General features: G+C 39.4%; 1 protein-coding gene across 1 annotated transcript in view; it reads right to left on the reverse strand.

Annotated features, from left to right (window-relative positions):
* LOC118322840 (ras-related protein Rab-26-like) overlaps nucleotides 1-13,762 on the reverse strand; it is a 54,966-nt gene that overhangs the window by 24,523 nt on the left and 16,681 nt on the right. Inside the window, exons 3-4 of the mRNA XM_035654668.1 lie at nucleotides 7,501-7,542; nucleotides 5,721-5,787 (exon numbers count right to left, since the gene is read on the reverse strand). Of these exons, the coding sequence (XP_035510561.1) occupies nucleotides 5,721-5,787; nucleotides 7,501-7,542 (109 nt within the window). The remainder of the gene's footprint in view (nucleotides 1-5,720; nucleotides 5,788-7,500; nucleotides 7,543-13,762) is intronic.

Raw genomic sequence — 13,762 nt, forward strand, 5'->3', positions numbered from 1 at the left:
GGTTCAACATGATGACGAAGAAGACCTGCTCCCTCTGTAGATAAAAACAGCTCATTCTAAAGTAATGAAAACACAACCGTTCTTATATTGACGTGATTATACACTAATGAAAACATACCTATGAATATTATATAACATTTTTGCAAAAAAGATCCTAAATGTTACACACTGGACCTTTAATCTATGGCAAACACATACATTTATATAAACAATATACTGTATGTATAATTTTGTAGTATTCACCTTGACAACATGAATGATAAACATGAGGAAATATGAGTGAAAGAGCGTTTTAAACAGCTTATGATGCGTCAGTCCATGTCCCTCTATCTGTTTATGGAGCAGCTTGCCCAGGGAATGCAGGTACAAAGGAGAGTGCAGCTGAGAATGGAGGCGACCCAGGAGAGATGAGCATGATGCTGCCTGACAGCTATGTAATAAAGCTGAGTTCTGCAAGACTTGTCCTGGAGGTGTTTCTCACTCTTTTGCTATCTGTTATCACTCAATAGCTGAAGTCAGGACAAAGGGAATCATAAACTGATGCGACTGTTGCTGAGTGTGTGTGCGTGTATGTGCCGATTCTCGCATACCTTTCCTGCCAGCTTGTATTAAACATCCTTTCCAAAAGCCATTTTCTATTAATAATGTTCCAGTATCTGTAAAGTTCAGCCTCAATTGTTATTTTTAAATGAGCTAATCATATCAGTCGTTTGCAATTTGTCTAAAATATACAGAACTTCTGTTTTCTTGTGAGCACTGGAAACAATAGGCTCAATCAAAAAGTCTCATTATAGGCGAGATTTACTGGCAAATGGAACAGTGAAATTGCAGTTTGGAAGAAGAGATGAACAGAGATTGTGAGCACAGAAAAGAGAAAGGCTTGATGAGAAGAGGAAGAACAGAAGCTGGAATGGAAAGCAATACGGCAACAAAGGAGAGAAAGCCAAATTGGTGAGACACAATGGCAACAATGAGGAAGAAAGATAAAAACAAAGATGAAGAACAGCAACAGGAATTGGAAAAAAAAAACTTCAGCACAAACACTTTGTATAATTTTCAATCTCACATCTGTGATTTCCTTGTGCATCCTGGATTGTTTTATAATGTCATTTTCAATTTGAGCTTCAATGCTTTTCATTAAATTATACAGCACATTATGAAGCAGAATGTAATTACAGAGTTAGTGCATCACCACACATTATTGCTAATTAAGCCTTTCTTATAAAGTTTAGGAAAAGTTGCCAGGCACTCAAATAATAGTTTTAGTGTCTTTTAAAACATTAAAAAGTTGATGGTTACTCATTTTACCATTTCCAATAACATAATCTGTGAGGTGGTAACCATGGATACCATTAGAGCTTGATGTTTTGGGAATGATTGATCAGTCTAAATAGCTTATTTATATGCTTTTTCAAGCCATTTAAAACATGTTTGACCAACAGTCTCGGCCAAAACCAATTTAAAATTGATTCCTGTAAATTATACCTACTAGAAAAAGATAAAATTGCTGCATAAATTTATAGCAAAAACTTAATTTAACTTAATTTCAAAACTTTAGTAAGGGAGACGGTTTAATTGATTATGTTGTATCTGGACTTTCTAGAAGATTTTTGTATTCAGCATTTAGGTGCTACTGGCTGAAGCATCTTTTAAATGACTAGGTTCTACAGGAGAGAATGCAAACAAGATTTCACAGTGGGCATCTGGACAAAATCTAATTCAGATTTGAGCAGAGCAACAGAAGGAAATCTGCTATATGTATAGAGATTCCCAATATAGCACAGGTGCCCTTGTCCCCGAGCAGAGACCCCTCCATCAATCTGAGATGGGACAAATGAATGCTTATGCAAAACTACTGTGTGAAAGGAGACTAACGGGCATATTGTGGGAACACAACCGTCTACCTTTCGTACGTTTCTTTTTTTTTACTCAGAAAACTGGATGCATTTGAAGTGAAATGTTTTACAGACTTATTTTTATCCAACAACTTCTCCATGCAAACTTGTAATACATTTCTTATTTGTGTTTTGTCTGTTTCTTTTGTATTATTGTTTTTCTCACAGTGGGTTTCACAGCAGACACAAATAAGCTAAAGCAGGGTAAGCAAAAATCTGGAAATCTTTAACTGAAACTATATAATTACTGAATTTTCACATATAAATGAGCTAAAAAATATCTCATGGCTGTCTACACATTTTCTCCCACACAGCAGATAGAGTACATATTCACCAACATCTAAAATATTCCTCCCCATCTCTCTCTCTCTCTTTCTGACTCTCTCTCTCTCTCTGTCCTCTTCCTGAGCCTCAACTAACTAACTCAACTAAGTCCATCCACCTTCCCACACTCATCCTCTCCCTGTATGCACCCGCATTCTGCCTTCAGCTCAGCTCTGGCCCCAAAGGTTCTGGCAGCGAATTAGTGCCTTTCATCATATTTCACCTTGGCTTCATGGAGGAATGTGTGTTTGCAGGTCCAACATTGTGTGTGTAAATGAGTTTAAAGTATACAAATTTATTGCTGTACTGCTGGCAGGATTGTGCGATCTGCAAATCTTTTATAGTGTCATTATGTCACTGTCAATGACTGAAACATAAACCTTGTTGCATATAAACTGTAACAGTAATAAACCATGAAACAGTTACAGTAACCCGGAGCCGGCCCAAGTATTTTTGGGACTGAGACGCAGAATTTGATTTGTGACCATTAGCAATAAACACAGTACAGCTTCCTGTCCCACAAATTATCATAATTTATTGTTAAAAGCTTGAGGTCTTGTCAAAAACATTGCCCCGTCATTGTGCACTCGTGCTGCTAAATTTGGCAAAATGGAATCTGGTATAGTTCTGTGACATTGTGAACTTCGAGCTGACCAAGAGTTTTCTTGTATAGAAGATGTCCAACCAAATCAGTTATAGGGATAAAAGATGAGAACGAACAAGTTTAACCATAACAGTACTAATGTAGTGTTGTTAGTGCTGCAAAAATTGTAATTTAAATACAAGGTGTGGGGAACGCTCTGGGCACCACGCATGGGGTGCCAGCTGTACTAGGTGAGCTTTGCTGCAGTAGCCATGGGTTCGACTCTGACCTGTGGCCCTGCTGTGTGTGCCAGTGCTGCTTTAGCTCAGGGTAAACTCTCTTTTGAACCCTATGATTTTAGACACAACAAAGGTCTGTCATCTGCAGCGACTTCACTGTGGTCAAATGAGCTGTCATTTACAAACACCACCCCAAAATTAAAGGGTGAGTCAGCTCACAAAAAAAACACCTTGTGTTTCAATTTTAATTGTTGTATTTTAAAATGAAAATCCAATAGCCCCTCATTTTTGTTTTTTTAATACATTTTTAAAATGACAAAAACATACACAGTCCAAAAGTGGTGGAGAAAAAGAGCAACAAACTATTGATGTAAATAATATTTAAAAAAATTAAAACATCTGAAGACAATGTTCTCTTGAGAATATCTACCTCTTTTTGCTAATTATTATTACTCCTGTGGCTCTGGTGGCTTTGACCAGGGGCCGGCTGGCATTCCACACACATACTTTAATGTCTACCTGCTGCAGCTTAAAAAGAGGCAAGAGCCACTGCAGTTTACTTTAAAACCTGCAATGTCTGCTTGTGTTATGTTCACTGTGGGAATACAAGGAAGGACAAAAGTACACTTTGGAGAAAAAAACTTGAGTTTGTTTTCAGAGTTTATGGGAAACACACAGGGACTAACAGTCAAGAGTTTACACACAGTATGAAGGTAAGCAGGGAGATCAAAATGTACGTGCTTTTGTTTGAACAAAATAGTGAAAGCTGGGGAAACCACAGGAGCAGACTCTTTTGTACAACACTTCAGAGACTTCAAAATCTTACTGACAGTCTGTTGCTGAAAAAGGAGTTTGTTCATGTAGTCAAAGTCACAGTCAGCTACATTTGTAGGCTTGCAAGTAGGTGTGCAAGTGATGAGTGGAGTATTTTTTTTAATGTGGTATTGCCATAGGGCCACCAATTAAGTTTGATGTTCAGATACTATCCTAAATATTTATTTTATTTTTCTCCAGAAACACCAGAGGCTATTTCTAATTATTTTCTTACTCCATCTCTTAGAAACAGACAGGTGAGAAGGTGATCAGCATTTAAAAGGTCACATCTCTGATGATGTGTGCAGATCCTTGATATAATGCTGTGCTCTGTGGTATAGATAGTGCAGCTTATCCAGCGATATGCCTCATGGCAGTAATGGAAAAGTAATAGAAAATTCTGACACTGAGATGTCTAAGGCTACACTGTGTGATGTGGTTTTCAGAGGAAGCTATGTTCCCGGGCGTCGTGCCTGAATCTGGCCCTGCTAAAGTCCTCGGGGTCTCCTTCCTCCAGGAGACAGAGACAAATAAATCCTTCCATAATTATGCAGGCTAACCGCCAAACCATGACATGCATAATGAGGATAATACACAGACACAGATCATTTACACTCAGGAGTCTCGTACTCGGTCACCCACACCCACTCACACACACACACACAACCTGTCCCTGCTCAAGTTGCGTAAACTTAAATAGATTATACAGACACACAGATCCAAACGGCAAAACTTGCCTTTGATCACACAGGGATTCGTGACTGCCCAGAGATTAAAAGACCAAACGAGGTGATGCATTCTCCATATATATGAGGGGAGAAAATGACAAACACATACTGCAACATTGCGTGAATATCAAGTACCAAAAAAAGGAGCAGAGCCACCATTCCCCCCCCTCAGAGAGAAGTCAGTCCTGATTGGAATGCTGCTCTGTGTGTGTAAAAGTCCTTCAGTTCTTCCAGGTGGATTTCATTTCATATCAAGCTGTTATTCACTGAACTACTTACTGTTGGTGTATGTTGTTTAGCAGTGAGAGTGTGTGATCTGGGAATAACGTCATGTGAAACTTGTATTTACACTCTTGGGTGCACCTAATCCTATATAATAGCTTCATAGTTCTTGGCTTTATGATTAACTGTTGATAATAGACACTGTACTCTGTATGCCTGACTTACTTATTTAACATAAACTCACCTGGATGGTTAAAAAAAACATGAAAGATGACTAATCATTATTGCTCAGGGTCCAGGTTTTGTGCCTCATACACCCAATTATGTGAATTTGATTCAAGCTATTTACCAAAAGCAGCTCTGCCTTGATTACCAGCTTTGTGAGAAAACAATGTGTTGCCACTAAGTGCTCTCTAAATGATCGTGCATGCCTAATAATGACATCATGATGAATAAAACATACACACATGCAGACTCATACACGCACCCATCGGTGATGACTGATTACAAATCATCAAAGGGTCCCATAAATCCTGAATGTGTTGTCTTTCAATCCCAGGAAAAGAGTTATAAAACCTCAGTGCTTGAGAATACTGCACAGTAGAAGAAAAATCTCATCTTCGCCTTCACACTAACACGGCTGTGAATTATAACCGGTATGAAAACTTTATTTTCATGGCAAAACCAGTCTAAAAAAGAACCCTCAATTCCATTTAACCTTAATGTGCATAGGAAGAGTGCTCTATGTATTTAAATGTACATATTTTAGAGCTTCCTATCCGCCTGCCACAAAACACTGATGTAACCTACACTCCATGTATCAGGTTTTCGAAAAACATGTGAAAGATAGCAGCAAATAGAGATTGCTTTTTAACTCAGAGGCAAAAACGTGTGTGTATGTGTTCGATTGTCTCACCATGGGCGTCACGGTAGTAAGCATGAGTGACACTGCGGAACCGCTCCTGTCCAGCTGTGTCCCAGATCTGCAAAGAATAAGAGGGGAAGGTAATCACTGAATAGAGAAAGAAGTTTCTATCTTTTTAATAAGTCCTCTATTTGCCTAGTCATGCTGCTGGAGCTCATTGTGAAACCCTCCATTCAGTGTACTCCCAGATGAGTCTGGAATATGGAAATGAGATACAGAGGAGTATTGAGGAGTCTGTTGTCTTATGAATTCAGTATTGAAGTTTGTAGTCAAACCTGCATTAATGGTTTTTCTAATGACTTTAGGCAGCGTGTAGCAAGCTGTCAATATAACACTATCACCATGAAGTTGCTATGTCTGAGCAAACAGTTACACAGTTGTGTTTACTTTACTCTGATTAATGTAAATCCAATATCATGTCTTTTTAGCTCCACCAACTCCTGAGGGACATATCTTTACCTCCCAAATACTTCGCCATGTTCACCAGATATTTGCTTATATGTCTGTCATTTGGTAATGGGCAGGTAACATACAGTGGGTATATCAGAACCTTTCTGCTAGAAACAAGATTGATATGAGTGATGAGTTGCAGGCTGTTGTAAAATCAAAAAAGTGAGCAAAAAAGATCCTAAACACTGTAGAGCAAGATCAGGACTTTGTCACAACAAGCAACCCCTTTTACAATACTCATAGCAATTTGATCCATCGTTAACATAAAAATATTGATTAGTGCTTTAAGGTCACAGCACATATTGTATTTATTATTTTCGCCATTATTCGTAATGTTTAGCTCAGTCTGGGTCATGATATTGAATATGAATCAGCCACGGTTGATGCCATTCTACCCATTGTACAACCTCAGTGGAATAAGGCTAATTCTTTCTTTTTCCCTATCAGACAGCTCTGCCTCTCACCATAATTTGGCTTCAGTGGCAATTACAATTTCTTCTCTTCCTAGAGCAGAGCTGTGCAGGTTGACTGAACCCTGCACTTGGTTTTTGTATGAACAATTCATTCCTTACATTTTTTCTGGACCCTCTCTCTCTCTCTCTCTAAGACTTGTCAGCTTTGATAGTGGTTTGGCCTCCTGATTGCCTCCTGGGGCAACCGTCCCCCTAGGATCCAAGTGGCAGTAATGAAGAATGGCAATTACAGGAGAAAAATAACTCTCTCTCTGTTTGTAGGCTACAGGCTGCTCTGCAAACTGACGTGGAGCCAATTAACCCCAAATGAATACATCACAGGGCAAAGGCCCACTCCACCAGCCTCCGTCAACCCCTAATTAAGATCATTAGGGATGATTCGAATAATTATTCGCTCTGTTTGACAGAAATATCAACCATACAACAATGCTGGGTTGTTCTCAGTATGTGCGCCAGTTCTCAAAAGAGTGAATGAAGTGCGGAGAATGGAAGAAAACTCAAAGCCTAATGTAAAGTATTAATGGAGATGAATGAACCCTAATTATCTTTTAGGGGCTTTTTGTATCAAGATCATAGCTTGTCCTCACAAAATAAGGGCATAGACAGATCTCTACTTCGTCTTGTACGATTAGGCACATGCATTAGCTAGCTAAAGTAAATAACAGGCACTGCTAAAGCTGAAAGGGGTTTTGACTTGGAAACAAGTGGGGCTGGAAACAGGATCTGACAGTTAGCTACAATATCTCAGGGATTAGAGCTTGATTCTTATTTGGTTGACACCTTTCACCTTGATGACGACTCTCATAAACAGTTATTTGATGATTGTCAGGATAAATTTAAGCTCTTACCTGGAGCTTCACCTTGACTCCATCAATGTTCAGCACTTTATTCTGAAAATGAAAGCAAAAAATCGTAAGTGACAGTGCCTAAATTTAAACCTTTTTTCCAACTAGCAACAACGTTTTCAGTGTTTCCGCATGAAACAACCTCAGGTGAGTGTGTGCCAGTTTGTGGTCAGACACCTGTCTCTTCCTCTCATCTAATAACCACACTCGTCTCTCCTCTCTCCATCAATACTGCATGTCTCCACCTCACTCTGGCCCTTTTTGATGAAGCCTCGCCTCTTTCCTCCAGAGGATTAACCCCCTCCACCCTCCTCGCCTCCCTCCACTCCGTCTCTTAGGGATACATTCCTCTGATCTCGGCTTCGATCAGCTCCACCACACCGCCGAGTGAAGCTCAGCCGGATGAATGTGCAGCTTCCCAGGTCAGAGGTTGACTCCGTCTTGATGGCTAGATTCACAAAGGTTAAACAACCTGCCATTAAATTAAATTTAGTCTAAATGACAGGAGATAGTTCAAGTAAAAAATAACTTAACTGTAAATACTTAACTAAATGTATTACTAAAAGTAGAGGCACTCTCAATGTCACATAAAAAGGTGCCTTATGCCTTTAGGCTCATTTTTTAATTAAAAAACTGCCATTTACAAAACATTACAGTATATATTGGAACAACTTGTCTCTGTAGCCCTTTGTCACACATGACCAGTGTCAGGAACTGACTCAGACAGATCAATAAGTTTTTAGGTGTGAATCTCCCTTATGCCCTCTGCCCTTCACCTCATCGATCAACATCACTCCTGTTCCAACAACTGGAGGAGCATTACATCATATTGATCTACACTACAAGAGCAATGCTCCACTTCCACAACCCCTCCGCGCCCTTGCCCACTTGTAGTGTTTCTAGAGGAAAAGAGGAAAAGTCAGGGGATCAGTAGTTAGCTCTCTAGTCTCATGACAAAGCATGTAATACACAAGCAAATTCAATTGTAGAGGATGGTGTGTTTTACTGGTTTTGCCTCATCCGGGCATTAAAGGTACATGTGTGTAAGAAGCCACAGTACCAGCAGGTGGCGATAATGAAAATATGAACGTATTATAAAGAGCGACAAAGTCAGTTATGGGACGAGGTCAGGGTGGATAGATGAGTCAAATGCAGGATTTTCACACAGGAGACTGGGGTTTGTATCTACCAAAAATGACTGGAACAATTTAGCGATTATCAAATTGTTGCATTGATTTGGACATATAGATCAACTAATCATTTGAGTTATAAAGGAATTTACAAATCACATGCATTCCCATTTTCTTTCCCATTCCGTGAGCTTAGCGGCTGCTGTAGCAAAGAGGAGGTCAAGATGTTCTTCAGTGACCCACATGTATGCCTCCCGGTACGCCAATGTGGCTTACATCACCTGGTGCCACGGCAACACTCAAAAGCCTCCCCCCAACCATCATCCCTTCTAGGTCGTTCCTGAGAGCCGATGCTAGCCTGCTAATTCCCCCAATCCCAAAGGAGAAACAAAAGATATTCAACCCCGACAAGATGCTGCTAATCTGCCAGCAGTGCACTTAGAAATAGATGCGGCCTTTGTTGACTTGTTCAGTTGATTTACCTCCCAGGGAGTTACAAAGGAGGAATCTCATACATATTCACAGGCAAGTCGAGCTGCAAGCTAGTTTGTAAGTGTGCTCTGATAGGAATCAGAGTCTCAAAAGACTTCCTCCCTGTTGTTGTTGTCACTAAAAACAACCCACAATGTGCTTGGAGGCTTCATAAATATTTAGTGACCCAGAAAAAGAGGCTCATGATAGCACCGTGGTGGGGATTTTGGGTGGTTAGTTAGGCTTGATTGCACAGATGATTATGTTGGATTTGTTAAAAGGAAATACTTGAAATCAGACATAAGAACACAGATTTAATGAGCACTGAGAGTGTGGACTAAGCAGGATAAAAAGTACCTGAGCAGCTTATATAACTAAGTCTACTGTGGTAAAACAGGGAATTAAAGTATTGGAGATTACAGGCTGTCAATCACACTTCCAGCAACACTTTGCTTTAAAAACTTTCTCAACATGTTACAAGCTGACACAGCTCTGCTCTGTGTAGTTACAGTTTACTTAAATTTACAGAGGGACAGCTGAGAAGCTTGTACCACTTTCAGGTCAATTTCATTCTGCGTGTCCCAGCAAACACCCTCAATACAAAACACATCTTCAAATACAAACTGCTCTACTTACCAGCCAGACACTGGATGTTAGCCATTTAATGCCCTATCTTTTTCACCAAAGGTACATGACTGAGAAGGTACAGTCAGTACAAAATGAGTCTAACAGCACTTTACAGGGATCATAAATTACAAATGCACGAGGAACTTTCAGAGGGGCCTGTGAAGTGTGAGTCGATAAAACATTAATGGCAGCGGTGTGAGGCAAAGAACAGGAGCATGTGGGCCACAGAAAGGTTGTGTATGACACACAATCATAGTATTGATGAAAACAATAAGAAAGAGGCTACATGCCGCCATTCCTCAATGTCTTTTCTATTGCTCCGAGAGCTCACTGGTGCATCCGATTGCCTGGCCTGACACACACATCAGAAATCAAAGCAATGGGGGAAATAAGCTAAAGAATCGAGGGCAGGGATATACAGAGAGGCAGGGCTCTACTCTGTAGTCAAACCAACTCCCAGCTGTCAAGTTCTCTAAGTCGTGCTGACATAGACATTATGCACACACTCGCACGTACTGTACCCACAAACACACTCAACCCCCTCACCCTCCCTGCATGCAGAGGAGCATTCATTTTATTAGCTGGTTTTGAAAGAAGTTTGGGGATGATTATGAATTTCCCCTCTTCACACTAAGTGGTGATTACAGTTTATGTCATTTTATAATCGCAATAGTGATATATTTCATGATACAGTAAATTTTCTCAAATCTCAATTGAAAAATTGTTTGTATAAAATGACTAAGATGAGAATGCCTGATTTTTGTTAATCCTGAATTAAATATCTGCTAGTTTAAGATATTTAAGACATTTACCTTGACTTTAGGGGTTTGTAAAGCACTTTGTAACATTTGTTTAGTACTATATAAATAAATGCATTACTATTATTATGTCTTCAGTCCTGTACATTTCAATTACATTTTCATAAAGTAATGACAGCCTACACAAATCAGAAATATTACATGAATAGCTTCCTCTGTATACAGTACAAGGTAAAATCTGTGACAGTAGACAAGCTTTAATTATAGCTTTAATTATTGGTATTGCTGCAAATTCATATTTATATTAATTCAGATCATAATTAGCCTACTACTGTATAGTCGTGCCTCAACAACAAGCAGACATACGATGTGGTGTCAGGAAATTGATTCAGGCCAAAAACGATCGTTTCAAATACTATATTTACAGTCACACCTGTAGGTAAGTATAGCACACAGCCTGCATTCATGAAGCTCATGGCCATGTGTCAGTACTTAAATAATAAGTTATTATTATTATGATCAGCCCAATGTGCAAATTTTAATCTTTAAATAAAATTTATAAAATAAAGCAGACATTTCCACCTCTAGTTTAAGATGCAGAAACCAGACATTTGCTTTTCTATAGTAACTGGTTGTTAAACATTCTGTGAGAAATATATAACTGCCTAAATATTGCCTCTTCTCGATACAGCTTCGTCAGCATTTTCAAACCACAAGACACTCTTTTACGAATACTTTCAATTAAGATGCGCTGGATATTCTCCTGGAGCCAGAGATAGCACAATAAATCACTTCACACCAGACACACACACAATGCACCCTATACACACCATGGGACTGGTTCATTGATGGGCTATACTTGCTGACCTTAGCTCATGTGGTAACAACGATTTTGACTGGTAAACTGCCTGTATGCTCAATTTGTTGAAATGTCGTGAAAAAGACAATAAATGAAAATATGTTTAATAAAATACATATTAGTGTAATGTTATTTTATAATGAAACACTTGTACAAAAGAGCTCATGCTTTTCAGTTATTATATTGTGTAATATTATGATACCACTATAATTAGATGTTAATTGATAAACATTATTCTGTGAGTTCTGGGAGGAAGAAAGGTTTTTGCTTATCAGTGCAGTTCAGTCGCTCACAGCTCTGACTGAAAAAGCAAAGTCTGTTTCTACAAAACAGTTCTGACTGTGCCCTAAGTGTAATAGCCGGAACCTTCCTGTTATTGACTTTCTCACTTGAGTGACCTGGTGAAGTTGAAAACAGAGACTAATTGAAAGAGCAGTGGGCCTTTGGGGCCATTCACGAAGACAACTGCACTGCCGCAAAACCACAGACTTCCCCATTAATTTGTATGAGACCAATCCAGGGGTAAAACAGGAGGGCTCTTGAAAAAAAAAAAATGGTCCAGGTAGAACATCTTGTCGTTTGTACCTTGTGTTAATTTACTGTTTGCCTGGCTAACTTCCCAGAATTGTGCTCAAGGGGTATACATTTGACAGTCTGTTCTAAAAGGGAAAGTTACTGATTTACCTAGAACATTTTACATCAGTCCATGTTTCAGATTAAAGCTGCTTCCCGGAACAAGTCACTTGTTCGTATTTGATCCTTTACCTGTAACCTGCAGCAATATGCTCACACTGACGCAGACACTTCCTGTGATCCAAACCTGCCCTTGGGCAGTAAATATGCACAAACACACTCACACAGCATTTTCTGATGCTTTATCACAGATCCATTATTCAGCTGAATGCTGTGACGGGGAGCCTTGACCTGTCTGAAGCTCTTCCCCAGGATCTTCTCACACACACGATACAAATCAAAGGGCAACACAACAGTATATGGTTGTGTGCATGGTTGCTGTGACCATGTGTGGTGGTGAATGATCTCCTGTAGCTGAATCACAGGACAAAGCAGGCTGTGGGGCAAGCTGTTGGCTGGAACCCCGACATTTCTTGTCTGTCCTTCAGATTTCATGAAACAATTTTTTTTCAGTTTCCCGCCCCTGGCGATATGAATATATAAATGTGCAGTATAAAGTTAGCTACTATATAAGCATGGCCAAATTGAAAATGTCTCGTCATCTTTCTTCTCTGCAGTCCCTCTCATTTTTCTTAGAGAAGCACTGGTATTTATTTTGGTCCAGTATCACAGACTTCTCCGAAGAATATCTGCCAACGCATATGCTGCTCAGATTTATTACAGTTTATCTCAACTGCTGAGACACATTTCCTGATATCATGCACTGCCTTCTCGAAACTATTAACACCAAAAAACTACAACTTACATAACGTTAATTACGTTACATAAATTACACCAGGCTGGTATTTTTGGAGCAATGGCTGTTTGTTTTCTGGCCACAGGTACAGCTACATCACCTGTGATATTAGTCCTGGACAGACAATAAATTAATCTATCCCTAGATAGACTTCACTGAAATGTTCCTCTTGTGCATTACAGCTGGAGAATGTTAACTGAGTTAAGGTAGCGGTGACTGTAACCATGGCACCTAACCCCTAACTGCTCCCATCGCTCCACCAACTCTTCAAATTTGCATGTCTATATAAGCCCTGTTTGTGCATGATTGTATTTTGGGCCTATGTGTGTGAAACACAGTGAAAAATAATTTCCCCACCGGGGATTAATAAAGTACATCTTTTAAAAGATTTAATAAAGCAGCAAGATTTAAATAGCACACATTATATCTGCTTCATAGGATTAACTAAAAAATCAGATCAGGCTTTTGAACCAAAGTCTATGGGCTGTTTACTCCATCCACCTGTTATCCTTCTCTATCTCCGCTTGCTTAATGTTTCTTTAGCATTTTTATGTGTCATCAGCTTCTAGCGATGTCTCCCATATTCCAACAAGTCACTCTACACCTCTTTCATGCCATGATCAAATATTCATGGTGCTCCTCAGGACTTGCCTCTCTAGATCCCAGTGACATTAGGGCAGCAGGTGGCAAAGCTGCTTTTCATTAATTACAAACACCTCCCCATAGGCAGAAATGAACCCCCACCCAACACAACACAAACACACTCACAAATTTACATGCACATTTACACACGTACACACTTACCTGGATGGTCATTGAAGTGAATCTGAATGCTTGACAACCTTTAATTTAGCAATGGCTGGGGCTTGTATATCAACACAACAGAGCATCTCACCCTTAATTATAAAACCAGACACACAAAAATAATTACTGTCAGAGTCACTGACAACTGACAAAAAAAATGGCTTTAAGTTGAGGTCAAGTGTAGAGA

This window comes from Morone saxatilis, unplaced genomic scaffold (genome assembly GCF_004916995.1).
Source record: "Morone saxatilis isolate NCDOM2014 unplaced genomic scaffold, NCSU_SB_2.0 Contig14, whole genome shotgun sequence".
In the NCBI taxonomy this organism is placed as follows: Eukaryota; Metazoa; Chordata; class Actinopteri; family Moronidae; genus Morone; species Morone saxatilis.